The sequence below is a fragment of the Calypte anna genome, chromosome 2 (assembly GCF_003957555.1).
Source record: "Calypte anna isolate BGI_N300 chromosome 2, bCalAnn1_v1.p, whole genome shotgun sequence".
Taxonomy (NCBI): domain Eukaryota; kingdom Metazoa; phylum Chordata; class Aves; order Apodiformes; family Trochilidae; genus Calypte; species Calypte anna.
Genome location: NC_044245.1, coordinates 31,774,554 through 31,790,178, shown reverse-complemented (window position 1 = coordinate 31,790,178; position 15,625 = coordinate 31,774,554). Strand labels below are relative to the sequence as shown.

The 15,625-nt window shown below is 38.7% G+C and overlaps 1 protein-coding gene across 1 annotated transcript in view; it reads right to left on the bottom strand.

The window, feature by feature from the left end:
• Positions 1 to 15,625, bottom strand: part of DNAH11 (dynein axonemal heavy chain 11) — a 95,334-nt gene that overhangs the window by 72,667 nt on the left and 7,042 nt on the right. Inside the window, 10 exon segments of the mRNA XM_030444624.1 lie at positions 7,591 to 7,635; positions 7,637 to 7,735; positions 8,803 to 8,873; positions 8,876 to 8,929; positions 9,498 to 9,536; positions 9,539 to 9,626; positions 10,291 to 10,368; positions 11,812 to 12,022; positions 12,152 to 12,228; positions 14,279 to 14,414. Coding sequence (XP_030300484.1) covers positions 7,591 to 7,635; positions 7,637 to 7,735; positions 8,803 to 8,873; positions 8,876 to 8,929; positions 9,498 to 9,536; positions 9,539 to 9,626; positions 10,291 to 10,368; positions 11,812 to 12,022; positions 12,152 to 12,228; positions 14,279 to 14,414 — 898 coding nt within the window.

The following is a 15,625-nucleotide window of genomic DNA, read 5'->3' as shown; positions in this document are numbered from 1 at the left end:
AACAGAAAGCCAACACAATATATTTTGTTTCTGAACTGTCACGCTAGCAGAACACTTAACAAGAGCTGGGATGAAAAGCAGTGGACAGAAGGAAGCTGCAGACAACCAGAATCCACTTCTTTGTTAACCTTTTAATATTTTTAGAAGGAGCAGTGGATGTTTTACAAAAGACTTGACTTCAGATTTGACAGAATACTACTAATACTTCATAGTAGGTCCTAAAAGGGTCATACCTTCCCAATTTTATGCCACAGTACAACTGGTGGGTGTGAGACACTTGGAGAGAAAGCCCCCATGATCCTGACTTCACCTGTTTTGTTTAAGAAGGCTTTTGCTAGAAGAATGGACAACCTTTGCTGTCTAGGAGCTCCTTTTATTTGCTTCTGTTTGCATTGGAAAGTGTTATTATACCTTTGTGCTACAGTGCCTGGGTCATGGTTGCTGCTGGAATGGCAATCATAAGCTAAAAAAACCCCACAGGAATAGCTGAAAACTTTTTTAAGGCTGATTCCCCATTAAAGAAACTATAGCAGTTCACATCATTTCATGATCATGCAGCAGACTTCTTTCCCCCAAATCTCTCCATTCATTTTGAGGGGAAAAATGGTGATTAAGCTATGTTAATGTAGGAAAATTTTTAAAAGAAAGAAATTGTTTTCTCTACTTTCAGAAAATCGAAAGATAGGAGAGCTGTGTTAACTCCTTTTTCTAGTGCTTTTTACAGCTGTAAAAAGCTGTACAGTGAACAGGGCATATCCTCTTTTTCTTTTTTTTTTCTTTTTTTTTTTTTTTTCTGTACAGTTGTATCAGTTCAAATTGCTGTAAGAATAAAAATAGAAGGCATAACCACAGACAACAGGGCTCTGCCTTGATTGGGTTGTTCATGAAAAACTGAAGAGACACAAGAGTTTTTATGAGCCTATTTTACTTTGACTGTATGACTCCTTATTTTAAAACCTACCACCAGTAAAATTTTCAGACAACATCCATCCCCCTCTCCTAGTAAGCTACATCAACATTTCCTTTGCTCTTCATCCTTTTCACTCATGGAGACTTCAGACTTCCCTAGGAAGGCACTGCTCCTCCCCAGGTGCCTAGCAAAAACAAACCCAATTCCTGACATCTTTCTGGAACATCTACAGGCACGATGCAGAGACACCCTGGCTAGCCAAAGCTGGCTCAAGGCTCCCTTGCTGACACAGATACAGCCAAATTTTCTCTTCTCCACAAGCACAGAGCGTCTTATGGGAGCACATTACCATTGCCAATTTTCCCCCAACAACTTCACCTTCCTCCTTTCCTCCTGCCTGCCTCAAATTCAGTGTGTGTGCCAACTGGCCAAGCAAGAAGCTTGCCAAGACCCAGGCGATGACAACAAAAAACAGCAGGATGAGACTGTAGTAACCACGTAGTATTTTTCCTCTTTGTTGTTGAAGGGAGACAAGTTTGTTGCATCTGTATGGATCTCATACTGAAGCACTGCTGATGTTGGGTAGTAGTTGAAATCTTGATTAAATGAGTTGGATGTTAGCCAGGAGGAAGTCTGAGACACCTGGAAGGCTACTGCCTACAAACACCGATTTTCTGATGCTGGCATTTCCAACAAGCATGGCCTCTTTTTCTTTTGTTAAGAGTAAAGCAGTAAAATATTTGAGATGTGCAACCTTAGATGTGTGAACAAAGATTGCCTGAAATGGAAAAGAAAAAAAAATTCTAACACTCACACAACACAGTTCAGTTTTAAAAGCAAACAGTAATCTCTCTCTCTATCTCTCTCTCTCTCTGCCTAAGACTGAATTCTCAAAAGCACTGAAACAGGACATATCATCCTCTTGCTCTTAAATATAATTACTAGAACAAAATATCCTACTGGATTACTTTTTACACAGCAATTCTACTTTAAAATTTGTATTCAAATTCTTCTGGTAGGAAAATTCTGGAATCAGATTGTACCTGATTCCATGTTAACCTTTACAGAATGTCAGTCTCCCAAAAACTTACAGGGAAGCAAAGGCTGGTGCAACAAGTAATTAGTTTAATTTTTCAATTAGTATTGCCAGTATATAATACTATTTTTCAATTAGTATTGCCAGTATAAGCCAGTTTTTGTTCTGGCTTTCAGAATACCTAGAACACTTTGGACAAATAATTGGCAATAGTTAGATTTACTTACTCTGAGCACCTAAAACCTTCCTTTCCTGAAAATGCTTTCTTTTCTAAGCTCTGTATTTTCCTACCAAGTATTAACTCTTCAAAAAAACTTGTTACAGGAGAGTTGATGATGGATAATGTCTTTTGATCATCAGCTCCATGTTTCTTCTCCCCAGGAAAATTTCTACTCATCTAAGCCTTTAAAAAGCACAGGACCTAGCAATTAATGCAATCAAACCACCATGAAGTGTTTAAGGCTATTTAAGGCAAATTACACTGAAAAAAGAGCAAAACCAACCAAACCCCCCGACTGAGGCGATTACAATTAATAGCTCATCCTTTCTGTGTCTCCACTGACATATATATATATATATAATATTATCATAATTTTTACAACTTCTATTCCACAAATACAACTCTAACTTTCTAAGCTGATCAATAGCACAGCAGAAAGGTGATAAAGCGACTTGCTTCCCCTGGACCTCCTACTGTGGAAAAACCTCTCAAGGTTTATATCGTTAGCTAATTAAATATGGGATCCACATCAGGACTTGGAATTTTATCCACCCTGGGCAGGAACTTCCTCACCTCTGCATCAAGCTAACAATCAAACACTATGTCCTGGTGAACTGGTTTGGGCCAGGATAGAGCTAATTTTCTGTCTTGTAATTTTGCTTAAAATTTAACCCAGTGTTAAACTGTGACACCTGGGATAGAAACTTCATTGCCTTAATCTTAAGCCACTAGCAACTGGATTCGTTTTAGTAATTTGAAAGCTATCAAATGGTGTGTTAATTGTTTACAATTCTATTTCCAAAGCAAGGCATTCATATAAATACATATGAAAAACAGACATACACACATAGATTGTGATGAAATAGCCAAGAACATCAAAGCAGTATCTTAGTATTGCTGCTGTTTTAGAGGCTAAAGTCAGGCCTTTTGATAACAACTAAGATTAAGTGTAGGTGTCAAGATGCTGACAGCAGCTGGCTGCAGGGTGGCCTCTGCCAGGAGAGGATGGGGTCTGCCCCATGCTGGACACAGATAGTTCCAGATGGTTCCAAGAGACCCACTGCAGGCCACAGAGGGGCCCTTCAGCTATGGGTGGGATGCCTCTTGGTATGTGCATTCGAGAAAGGGCAGAAAGACTGAGAAAGAGCAGAACACCAAGGTCAGAGACGGAAGAGGAGGAGCTCTGTGCTGCTGAAGCAGGCATCCACACTACAGCCCTCTGAAGACCCAGTACTGGAGCACTGAAGGACACTGTAGCCCATGGAGGGTCCATCCTGGAGCATGGGTAGTGTGTGGAGTGGCAGAGAGAAACTATTGTGTATGGACTGTAACCCTCCACCTATTTATGCCACTTGGAGGGGGAGGCACGGGTAGCACAGCCAAGTGAAGGAATGAGGTGAACTTGAGGGATGGGAGGGGAAAGAAAAGTGTTTTTTAAAATGCTTGTTTCTCACTACCCGAATCTATTTTAATTGGCAATACATTAAAATTACTTTTCCCCAAATAAAATCTGTTTTACCAGTGAGAGTAATCTTACTAATCTCCTTGTCTTCATCTCAACCCACAAGGTTTTTTAGCCAGTTTTCAACTCTACCCTGCTGAGACAGGAGAAAGAATGAGTGGCTGGGTGGGTGTTTGGCTGTTTGCCAAGATTAACCTACCACACATCCAGCCCAAATATATAATTTCCTAAAGCTTATAGATTCAACTTAGATTTATCTAGCTGTGAGACCACAGAGATGACTTGCTTCAGACAACACATTCCTCAGTAAGGTCCATAGAACAGCAAGTCTTTTTCAAGGGCAGGAGAACAGATATGACCAAAAAGATCTTCCAAGTCTCTTGTTGCAGTAACATGTTGCTTCTGTTTCTTCAACTTATCCTAAACACTGCTTTACCTATGGATGATACATCTAATTTGTTCCTCCACATGGACTTCATCTAAACAGCAGCAAAACCAATAATATTTTTTTAATATTGAACAGGCAAGTATGAGTAGTTATTTCTTAAGAAATCAAGGTGTGTCTCAGCAAAACACTGACTAGTCTCAGAATCTTCTTCATCAAACCTTTTGTAGCATCAAAAAAGGTATTTAAATTTAAGTAGTGAGAATGCAACCACTTAGCTGTGCTTCCTTATTGTCTAGGAGGTTTTTTTAGAGGTCAAAGGCATTAAGAGGTCTTCTGCTAAAATGTATAAAAATACCTTCATTCTGTACTACTTAAAAGAAGCTGTACAAACACAGTGATGCTGTTCAGGCACATACATTATGGCAAATTTTAAAGATTCATATTAAATTATTTTTTCCTTCTGTGTTGACTTATTTAGAAGCAGGCAAACACTCAGAAAGGTTTGGAATGACACAGCGGTATTATATAAATTTAAAATGTCAACATAAGGATGTGCAATTTCAAATTATTTATGTAGGGAACAAGCACACCTCAGCTTCATTCCTAAATAGCATTTAATAACGTAGGGCCTCATTACCAGAGTATGAGAGTAACTAATGCTAATGAATTTAGTGAGCATTTAGAGAGCATTTAGAGAGGCAGAATGCTTGTGTAGAGAGATGAAATGGCTAACCCTTAGCTACCTAAGATATTATTAACAGAAGCAACCCAAGAACTGAGAAGTCAGGTTATTATGTGCAGTGCCATAAACACACGGTTTCACTGTGTTACAGTGTATTGCTCTAATATGAAACCTCTGAAGCCCTGCAGGTCTCCAAAAGAAGGGTTCAAATTTGACATGCAAGAGACTCAATTTCATCTCATGTACTTCTCATACACACAGTAATTTCAAGCATTTTTACTCTTGCATAGGACCACACACTCACTGGATGTTTCAAAAATACTTTTTCTTCAAATACACATGGTTTTAATCCTAATGCATACCTGAACCATACTATTCTCAGGAATAGGAGTAGCAGTTCTAAATCTTGTTCTGAGTAGTTTTAAGTAGGGAGGCACGTATTTATCAAAGAGAAGTCAAGTTAGTTTATCAAAGAGTCAAGTTAGCCTTTTCAGATTGGTATCTCCTTGTTTATATCCAGCTGGCAACACACCTGCAAAAAAAATTGGAAAGCAAACAATTTTTCATCTGAGAGAAGTGGAAAAAATTACAGAAGTTCTTTCCTCTAACTCTGAAATACAAACATTTGTTGACTTTTGAGAGCTGTTTGCGACTGCCTTTACTGAAATGCACAAATACTTCTGCACTGGCTGTAAGTCTCACCAAGTGCCACCAGCCTTACAACATTTTTATTTGTTCATGCAAAGGTCACCATGCTGATGCATTTCTAAGAGCTATTATGACAGCTGAGCACACTGGCCTCTGGCAATTCTCAGTTTCTTTTACTGCATCTTTTATTCCAAGGAGGACAATGAGAAAAGAGCTAGATGATAGTTTACTCCCACTTTCAGAAGGCTGCAACACCAAAAGAGCAATGATTCTGTTTTTATTTTATGTTCTTTGAGAACAGACTATTTGAAATACCAGTGTGTAAGTTGGATGTAACACCCAAGAATTATATGACACCGATGTTCAACATAACTTGTGTTGCAGATAGCTACAAAAGATACATAACAGTCTTGCTGAAAAGTCTGGATGTATGCAACTGCAAACATAAAAGAAACCCTTATCTACTAGTTCCTACCAAAACCAAGATTAAAGATCTTTACCATTACACTAACTATAGCTTCATGTTAGCAGCCTAACTGTTCATATTCCAAAGGATTAGGCAACTTTATCCCCTGTTAGTGTTCACACAGTCAAACACAGTCTACACTGATTATTTACTCTTTCACAGCTATTGCATTTGGACAGTTGCTTTCTGTTTCCATCTCTATGGTCCTGTTTGCTTTGAGTTATCATATATCCTCTCTATCTTCACCCATCCTCTGATCCTTGCTCCCCTCTGTGGGCAGCTTCTCCAGACTCCAGCTGTTGAGTTAAATTCTCCTACTGACAAGACTTCTCTGGGAAACACGTGCACTGGAGGCTTCTTGTTCCACTGGCACACAACTCTAACACAGACAGTTAGCACTGGCTGAGATATTGAAGACCTATTGGAATGCTGGCAGAATTGAATTTTGACATGAAACAGCAATAATGCTGCTTGCAAATAAAACCACTGACCGACAAACATCCAAAAGATTAATTTCTTCACAACATTTGTGAGAACTGCTTTGGAGCAGCTCAACACCTGCAAAAGGAAAACATCACATTAGTTTGCATCAAGCAAATGCATTGTGCCTTGACCAGCTAAATTCCCTTTTGTAGATGAGAACCTGTATTCTTTAGAAAACCTTGCTCTCATGATTAATTGTTTAAGCACAGATATAGAACAAGTTAAAAGACTAGTACTATCATAGAATCATAGAATCATAGAATCATAGAATTGGCTGGGTTGGAAGGGACCTCAAAGATCGAGTCCAACCCTTGAACCGCCGTTGCGGTTGCTAGACCATGGCACTGAGTGCCACATCCAGTCTCTTTTTAAATATCTCCACGGATGGAGAATCCACTACTTCACTGGGCAGCCCATTCCAATGCCTGATCACCCTCTCCGTAAAGAAATTCTTTCTAATATCCAACCTAAAGCTCCCCCGGCACAACTTAAGACCATGCCCTCTTGTCTTGTTGAAAGTCGCCTGGCAAAAGAGACCAACGTCCACCTGGCTCCGACCTCCTTTCAGGGAGTTGTAGAGAGTGATGAGGTCTCCCCTGAGCCACCCTTCTTTAGGCTGAACAGCCCCAGCTCTCTCAGCCTCTCCTCACAGGGTCTGTGCTCGAGTCCCTTCACCAGCCTGGTTGCCCTCCTTTGGACCTTCTCCAGGACCTTGATAGCCTTCCTAAACTGAGGGGCCCAGAACTGGACACAGGACTCGAGGTGTGGCCTCACCAGGGCTGAGTACAGGGGCAGAATCACTTCCTTGGACCTGCTGGCGACGCTGTTCCTGATACAGGCCAGGATGCCATTGGCCTTCTTGGCTACCTGGGCACACTGCTGGCTCATGTCCAGCTTCCTATGATCTAACAGAGTAAGACAAACAAAAAGTCAAGTTGTTAGAAACCAGTGTCCTTTACAGTATCAGAGGTTGAGTTATTAAAATGCTGTCAGAGAACAGTAGCCAAGTTATTTACTTCTTGCTACTGCCAAATTTGCATTAAAAACACCAGACAGTCAATTCACTACTGCCCCGATTAAGCAGTATACATAAGAGAAGGAAATAAAATATTTAACTTATGGCAAAATTTTCCAAACTGCATATTACATGGCCACCAAATAAATTACCCCATTATTATCAGAATAAAAAACAGAAGGCAGAATTAATATAAATAACAGATTTTACATTTTCCCATTAAAATTCAAGATACATTATCTTAAAATATTTATCTTAAAAATGCTAACTAGTATGATACTCTCGGGTCCTGGATGTGCAGATAGAGAATGCCCTCTCTGGCTAGTGACTGTAGCTGAGGTGGCTGCTCTTAAATGATGCACCTCAAACAGTGGCCACACCAATGGAATGATAGGCACACATTCATTGCTTGTAAGGGTCAGAACCTAAAATTCATCAGTAGATTTTTCAGAAAAAGCAAGCCAGGATACACTAACAAAGCATGAGTTTATAACTGCCCCCCAAAGGAGCAAGGATTCCTTGCAACACCATGCACATACACTATTTCTTAAACATAGCTAAAACAAAATTTCATTTGAACAAGATAATAATGTTTTACTTCAGAAACACAGAGGACAAATTCAAAAGGTTGTACTTGGTCTTGTAAGAGTTTTCCAGTTCAATTAATTCAAAAGATGACTAGCTTGCTTCACCAGTGTGAGATCTTCTGAAAGCTGCTAAAAGCAGGGAAAGCAAATTCTCTCCCATCGTCAATGGAAATAAACAGAAAAGGAAGAACAGGAGCCTAAACTTAAGTGCTCTTAAGTGTCCCTTGAAAAAGCCATTTTCTGTTCATTTTCTAAATTTAGGCTATGTGGCTAGACCCAAACAGGCACCTTGCTGACTAATCAGAGACCACATTACCAGACAGGTTTAAGTTATTAAAGGTTTAAGTTATGAAAGGAGGAAAGCTTAATAAAATGGACTGGACTGCAATCACCTTCATAAGGTTACATCCAGGTTTTAGATTTGGATTTTATTACATTACAGCATTTTGGACAGCCAAATAAGACGACAGTAAGATACCTGGGTACTACAGCTAGTTCTTGAACTGATGTATTAAGATTTCTTAACACTACCCTTCCTTACTACAGTAAAGTGAGGACTTCCCTCATGGAACCTTAAATCTACTTTACTGAGAGGCCTGCCAATGCCAAATACCAGTTTCAATAGTTTTGTGACTGACCTCTGGAATGACATCACTTCATACACTAAGAGACACACCCACCCTTGCAGCATACTTAGGCTACTTTAAGCCATTTTTTTACATAAAATAGACAAGACACACTGTGTTTCTCAGATGTTGAACTATTACTTAGCAAAAAATCAAAGAAATTATAAGAATGGAAGAAAAAAGAAATGTACATTGAAAAGCTATCTCCAGCAAAATAAAAGAAAAAACCATGCAAACAGGTAGAGGGGAAGATACTATACTTGCTTCTCAGTTTCCCACCTTGCTACCATCCATAACAGTGCTGAGTGACTCAATCCACACAGGATCTCTATCTCCATCTAAACTAACTATTCTGGCCCCTCATGGGTAATATTAGCTTGCTCTCTCAGAAGAGATGACAGGAGACCTGCAAATTGTTTTTCAACAGAATCCCATGAGTTTAGTGCTTAAATAACAACACTGCACAGCAATTAAAACTTCAGAAGACTTAATGCATCACTGAAACAAGAAGCTTTTGTAGCATCAAACCCATGCTTTTTTCCATGCTTATTAGAGGGTTATTCAAAGTAAAAATACAAAAAGAAATCAATGAACACTTGATTCAGCAAAATTACAGCATTTTAAATAATAATGACCTATTTCTGTTTTGATTATAGGAGAGTATTTCCTTGGTCTTAATGATATGGATGAGATATGGGAGGTTTCAGGGATCTGGGGAGAAAATTGACTCACCCTTTAGGGCCACTGAATCAGTAGCATTCAGGCTAGTACTTTTTTGTCTACTAGCATCTTCCCCTGCCTCCAGTCTTTCCATGATTTCCAGTGCTCTGCACCCATATCTCATTGCATCAAAACACAGAAAAATGCAAGACTTTGGCCTCTAACACCTTCTCTGAATTCTGGCACTGTTGATTTCAGATGAAGAACAATGCTACCGGAAAATGATCCCAATAAGAAGAACATGTGCTACTTGCCATCTTTCCAGTCTCAGGTGCCACGATGTGTGAAACCAGTTTATCATCTGTCAGAGCTTTCAGATTAACAGAATTCCAAACTGGGTTTTGTTCCATGTTCATATGCATGTGATGCAGACCTTTCAGCATCTGAATAGGAGGAGGCAGAGGCTGCACTTCAGCAACTCAATTTTGACACAACTGGAATCTTTGACTTTCTTAATGAACTGGGTCTCTGACTGCAAAGCCCTGCACTCAATCAACTGTCCACCCTGATTTACTCATGGCTTCTGTAGTAGATTAGCCCCAAACTTCCATTAAGCTGAAGGACAGGAAAGGAGAACCTTATTCTGAAATGGCTTTCCTCAGCAGTCGATCTTCTGTAACTGAAAGGGTTGAATAGGGAAGCAAATCTACCCAGCTGACAACATTTAGTAGCAGAAATGGGCAAGCATTATCAATTAGAAGTATTTGTCTAATGTTTTGGCAATACATTCCACTACTTCTGTCTAGAAGCCTAATTAAACCATCCTGCTTCTCTTTCCAGAACAAAGTATCACTTAGTCTTTCTGTCGAATTGACTGCTCATTACTTGGTGCCATGATTAATTTTCCTTCAGGACATGCAAACAATGAATAAAATGTAGAATTTGCTCGTAACAGTTGAGTTTCACCACCGCACATCATGTGGCTGACTGGATGGCCTGAGCAGTGTGTTATTACACTGCAGCCTAAGGCAGGAGGTTTTCTGCAAAAAACAGGACAATTTCTTGACAATATAAGATAAAAAATGTGGTGTGAAGGTAGGCAGGTACCTTACTCTCTCCAGTCCCTGCATTTCCAATGACAAACACAGAGAGATGCACTGACAGGAGCTCCTCCAGGTGAACCACCTGCAGCATATAAGGGATACATGGTGAATGCCCTTCCTCTCCTGTAGTGCTTTAAACAGGCACACAAATATTCACAAAAGTTATCTCCCCCTTCATATTCTTATTCCTTTTAACAGGATAAAGGGACTTACTTCTTCCTGGCAGAGAGTCCTCAGCTGAGCTGGTGCTGCATCAAGCAACATCATCTGTCTTCTAGAAAATGGGAAGAAAATTGGCTTAAATTAATGAAAAGCAGTTACTTTAATAAGTGAGAGTAATAAGTGAGAGTAAATCTTACTGTGCTACATAAGCCATATAGTCCAGTAGGATTCTGCTAACAGAAATATAGAACAGTTATACAATTTTGCCATCAATTTAGCAGAGTGAATTCCATGCTCAGAAGAGTTATGTAGCTATAATTTGGTAAAATACAAAATCAGTCCATTAAAGTACTACATTTCTTCCATGGTAATAGTTCTGTGAGCTGCACAATGAAAATAGCTTGGCTGCTTATGGCTTTCTGTTTTAGCAAAGAACATCCACATTGGTTTTCTAACCAATAGGAGCAAGTCTGTGTTCCTCAGCACTTGCCTTCTGATTCACCCAGATAGCAGCAATCAACATATTCTCTCGAAGGCTGAGAGTGAAGTTTGTAATACCCCAAGGTATAGCTTACTATCTTTCATCTTTCTGTCAGAATAATGGAACAAGATAAACTGCAACAGAAAATCCTTCATAAATCCTGAGATAAGTCACAGTTAACCAGATCAGCCATTTTAGTTTCCAAAAATACCTAATAAAGGAAAAGAGTGTGCTATCACACACAGCAGATGGGGATGATCCTTGAAGAAGGGTAGAATATACTTTCTTAGTTGCTTAGTAGAAGCACATCTTTTATTTGATTAATTTAATCACTATTGTTTCTAAGTTTCACTTTTTCACCCTGTTACTCAAACTAAAATCAGTGATTAAATTTAGCTTACAAAGAACTAATTTTTACAAGTATATACCTACATTTACATGCACATTCTAATGTATATAGCACAGTGTGCATTGTATCATAAAGAAATACACAAAGTCGTGTGAAGCCATGCACATTTCAAATCCACACCTTCCTGTGTACATTTTTGCTCCCTTAGTCTTCTGTTTGCCCTATAAATAATCACCAATAATTAATTTCCTACTGAGTACAAATGCTTGGTAGCGTTCACAAACAAACATGTTTGTCAGTGTAGACAGGTTTTTTTTGTTTTTAATAGGACAAGTGTTTTCTTATGGGCATATTTATCATCCTGATTGCATTACTGCAACAGAAAAATGCCTTTGAAAAACCGAAGGCATTGAGGACACCTTATCAATACTGTAGCATACTCAAAAATAATCTTCATGTCTAATACAACCCATTTGCAATTATTTTGATTAAAACTCTTAAGGGGAGTAATTAAAGGCAATGAATTCTTTTACTTGGAGAATAAAGCTCTCTTCAGGCTGCGAGAGAAGCTCCAAGGTAGATTGTTTAACTATCTGTTCAAATTGCAGGTTCCTCTTCCTCAGAATATCCAGAGATGGGAACAGGTCACTGATCAAGCCCATGAAAATTTGGATATCATCTGTCACTTTTTTAGGCAAACTGAAGTCTCTTAAGGCTCACATCAGCACCTGGAAAAGGATGGCAAACAACATATCACAGGAGAATTAAATCCTTCAGGTTTTAGCATTCTGTTTTTCATCAAAGGCAAAACACCAGAAACAGCTCCTACTCCCTGATGATTTTAAGTGAAGATTTTATCTGATCCTCAGTTTTTTCTTGTTTCCTCTTTCCAGTGAGCCAACAGCTACCAAAACTGACTTGATAGCACAGAGTCACCAGTCATAATGCTCCTTTAAAAAGATTAAAACTGTTCATGTTAGCACAGGCAATAAAACTAGAGTGGGAGTGTTTAAGGAAGAGCCAATGGGTTTACATATGGATGAAAACTACACCTATTCATTCCCTCGTAGTCTTGCAGGGATTTTAGGCCAATGGTGAAAGAGTGAAAAGGAGAGATGGAGAAAAACCAGTAGCAAGCCTGCAAGTTAACAATTGTCCTAGTTTGAGCCAGGATAGAGCTTATATTATGTATTGTAATTTTGCTTTCATCTAAGTCTCTTGTAAGGAGCTGAAATGAACAGCAAGTTTCTCAGTCAGTATCTGCTTCTGGGACTGGTAATGCTCGATGTCTATAGTTACTGCTGGAGAATGTTCTGCAGAACCAAGGACACTGCTCAGTTCTGAGGACCATCTTATACTCTGGAAAGAGAAAGGGAGTAAAGAGGTCACACCTGCAACCATCCTTTAGGGAGGAGCAGGCAAGACAAGTAACCAAAACCAAAACTGGCCAGATTATTCCAACCCAGGGGCTCAGAATTTTGGTTGACGGGATTGGATTTATTCTGTTTCCACTGAAAGTAAAACAAATAACATAAAATAATAATCAAACAAGAAATTCTATTATTTGCTTCAAATGGCAACATTAGTATTATTACTGTTATTGATATCAAAATGGCAAACACTTGTACAAATAATTTTTCTGAATTAAGAAGCAATCATTAGAACAGAGGACTCATTGTTCTAGAAAAGCAGACAACATTGCTGTCTTCTAATATACAACATTCAAATTCATTATATCTAGAAAAATTGCCAGAATGTGTCAGGAAAGCTTTGGTATATTTAGAGATAATGTCAAAATTACACAGGCATGAAAATAAAGTTGCTTTTGCTTTCATAATCGTCCTTCTTGATAGAGTTTATGGCTTAAAGTTGAAGGGTCCTCTTGAGTTCTTATTACACTAGCAAAATTAAATATTAAGTATGTCTTGTGAAAAAATCTACAGCTGGAAATGAGTAAAAAACCCATGCATATAGGGGAAATATAAATCTTATAAGTCTTATATTTTGCAGATTTTTAAAATAATTATTCTGAATGAACAATTAAATGAATATATTCATTATTCATAGTATAATAATTATTTTTTTTTTAGGAAAGCTTTATTTCTGTTTTCCAAATAATCCTCTGCTGCATTTACTAGGGAAAGGTTAAACAAACTTTCACCGAAATAGACTACATTATTTGTTATTCATAGTGATTCCTACTATCTTTTAAGGTTTTTTCTGATCTCCAACAGATATTTATATTTCTAATGTAGATGCTATACAACAGCACAGTGCAGTTCAGCCATCTCAGGTATGAGGCAGTGATATTTACAATTATTTAATGCAAAATTAATGCATTACAAATGTCCCAAGATCAAAGGAAAGGGCACTTTAGTCAAAATTCATATCTGGCAATTAAATAAGAATGGGCATGCGAGTTAAAGTGTCTTGAAAATAAAAGGTAAGACTATACACACGAACACTTCGTCCAAACCCCATTATCATAGAATCATATAAAATCATAGAATCGACTGGGTTGGAAGGGACCTCAGAGAACATCAAGTCCAACCCTTGAACCACTACTGCTGCAGTTACCAGCCCATGGCACTGAGTGCCACATCCAGTCTCTTTTTAAATATCTCCAGGGATGGAGAATCCACTACTTCCCTGGGCAGCCCATTCCAATGCCTGATCACCCTCTCTGTAGAGAAATTCTTTCTAATATCCAACCTAAACCTCCCCCAGCACAACTTAAGACCGTGCCCTCTTGTCTGGTTGAGAGTTGCCTAGGAAAAGAGACCAACCCCCCCCCGGCTACACCCTCCTTTGAGGGAGTTGTAGAGAGTGATGAGGTCTCCTCGGAGCCTCCTCTTTTCAGGCTGAACAGCCCCAGCTCCCTCAGCCTCTCTTCATAGGATATATGCTTAAGTCATACAGTATAGTTATTATTATTCATACCAGTATGGAATATATGCTAATTAAAAGGTATTAAACCCAGAAGCCTACAGAGAACCTCACTTGATTAGAAAGCTCCCTGCAGAGAGTACACAAGGTAATAAATTTTCTGGCTAACAGACATGCAGCAATAATCCCTACACCAACCAACAGAATTTCAGAGATCAGTTCAGCATCAAGGACAACCGTGGCATAGAGTCTAAGGTGGAAAACAAACCCCATAATCCAAATCCACATATTACAGTTTAAACAAGCTACGAAGAAGTCACTGAAATCAAATTAGCGATGTGTGCAAACACTTTCTAAAAACAGAGCTGGAGAGAGCCACAATTAAGAGTGTCAGTCAGTGCTAACAAGGACTTCACTTCAAAGTAAAATGAGCTAATTAGGCACTGTTGATTGTTACTATTCAGTAACATCTCATGGTAACATACACAGAGGAGGCAGCTGAGAAACTCAGGGTTTAGGAAACTTAGGTCCTACCAACACTCTGAGCAGGCAGTGTTTGCAGCAGTGTCACTTGCCACCAAGGACTGGAGGACACTGCCAGCAGCTGTACAGGGACTGGAAGTCAAGTGCAACCCCCTGCCATTGCTAAATATGCCATTGTTTTAAAAAGGACTTCAATTTTTGGAATTCCTTTGTCATTAGGCTTTCATGTGAAATTTCGGTTGCTTTTGGAGACTGCACTGTTTGTGTCTTCTTAAACATAAGTATTAGAACAAACCCACAGCCACTTCAATGATATAAATGAGAAAAAAATCTCCAATTAAATCTCCAAATTAAAAATAATCTCCAATTAAAAAGGTAATTAAAAGCAATAATGTGAATGCTAAACAATTTCCTCTTTAAAAATCACTACTTAAGTTAAATAGTAGCAGAGAAGAAATCTTTAGATTTGTCTTCAGGTTTTCTAAAAACCATCAGATTTGCCTCTTAGAGATTTTTTTTCTTCTGACTGACAAATACAAATACTTTTTTGTTCCCCACTCATGTATCAATATGACAAAATTGAGACCCATGGTTTAATCCAGCAGTGTATTTCTGACAGAAAGCAGTAACATATAGTCTAGGAAATGAGTAAGTGCCTTTCTGTTAAACAAGTTTAACTAAACACATAAGCATTTCTTCATAAGCCCAAGCAAGGGCTGCTACATGCATTACACTCAACTACAAAAATTATATACTCTTCTACCTACTGTACCCAATATCCTTCTTACAAACAGAATAACTGTTAGCACAAGAAATATGAGGCTTGTAATATTCAATGAACCTTCTCTGCTCTGTAAGATTTTTAGATGGCAAACATGTGGATGGCTAATGGTTTACCAGTTAACTCCTGTCTTTCCTCTGAATTGCACAATGACTATTACAGACATCAGCCACAGGGCTGAATTTCTGAGTCCTAGG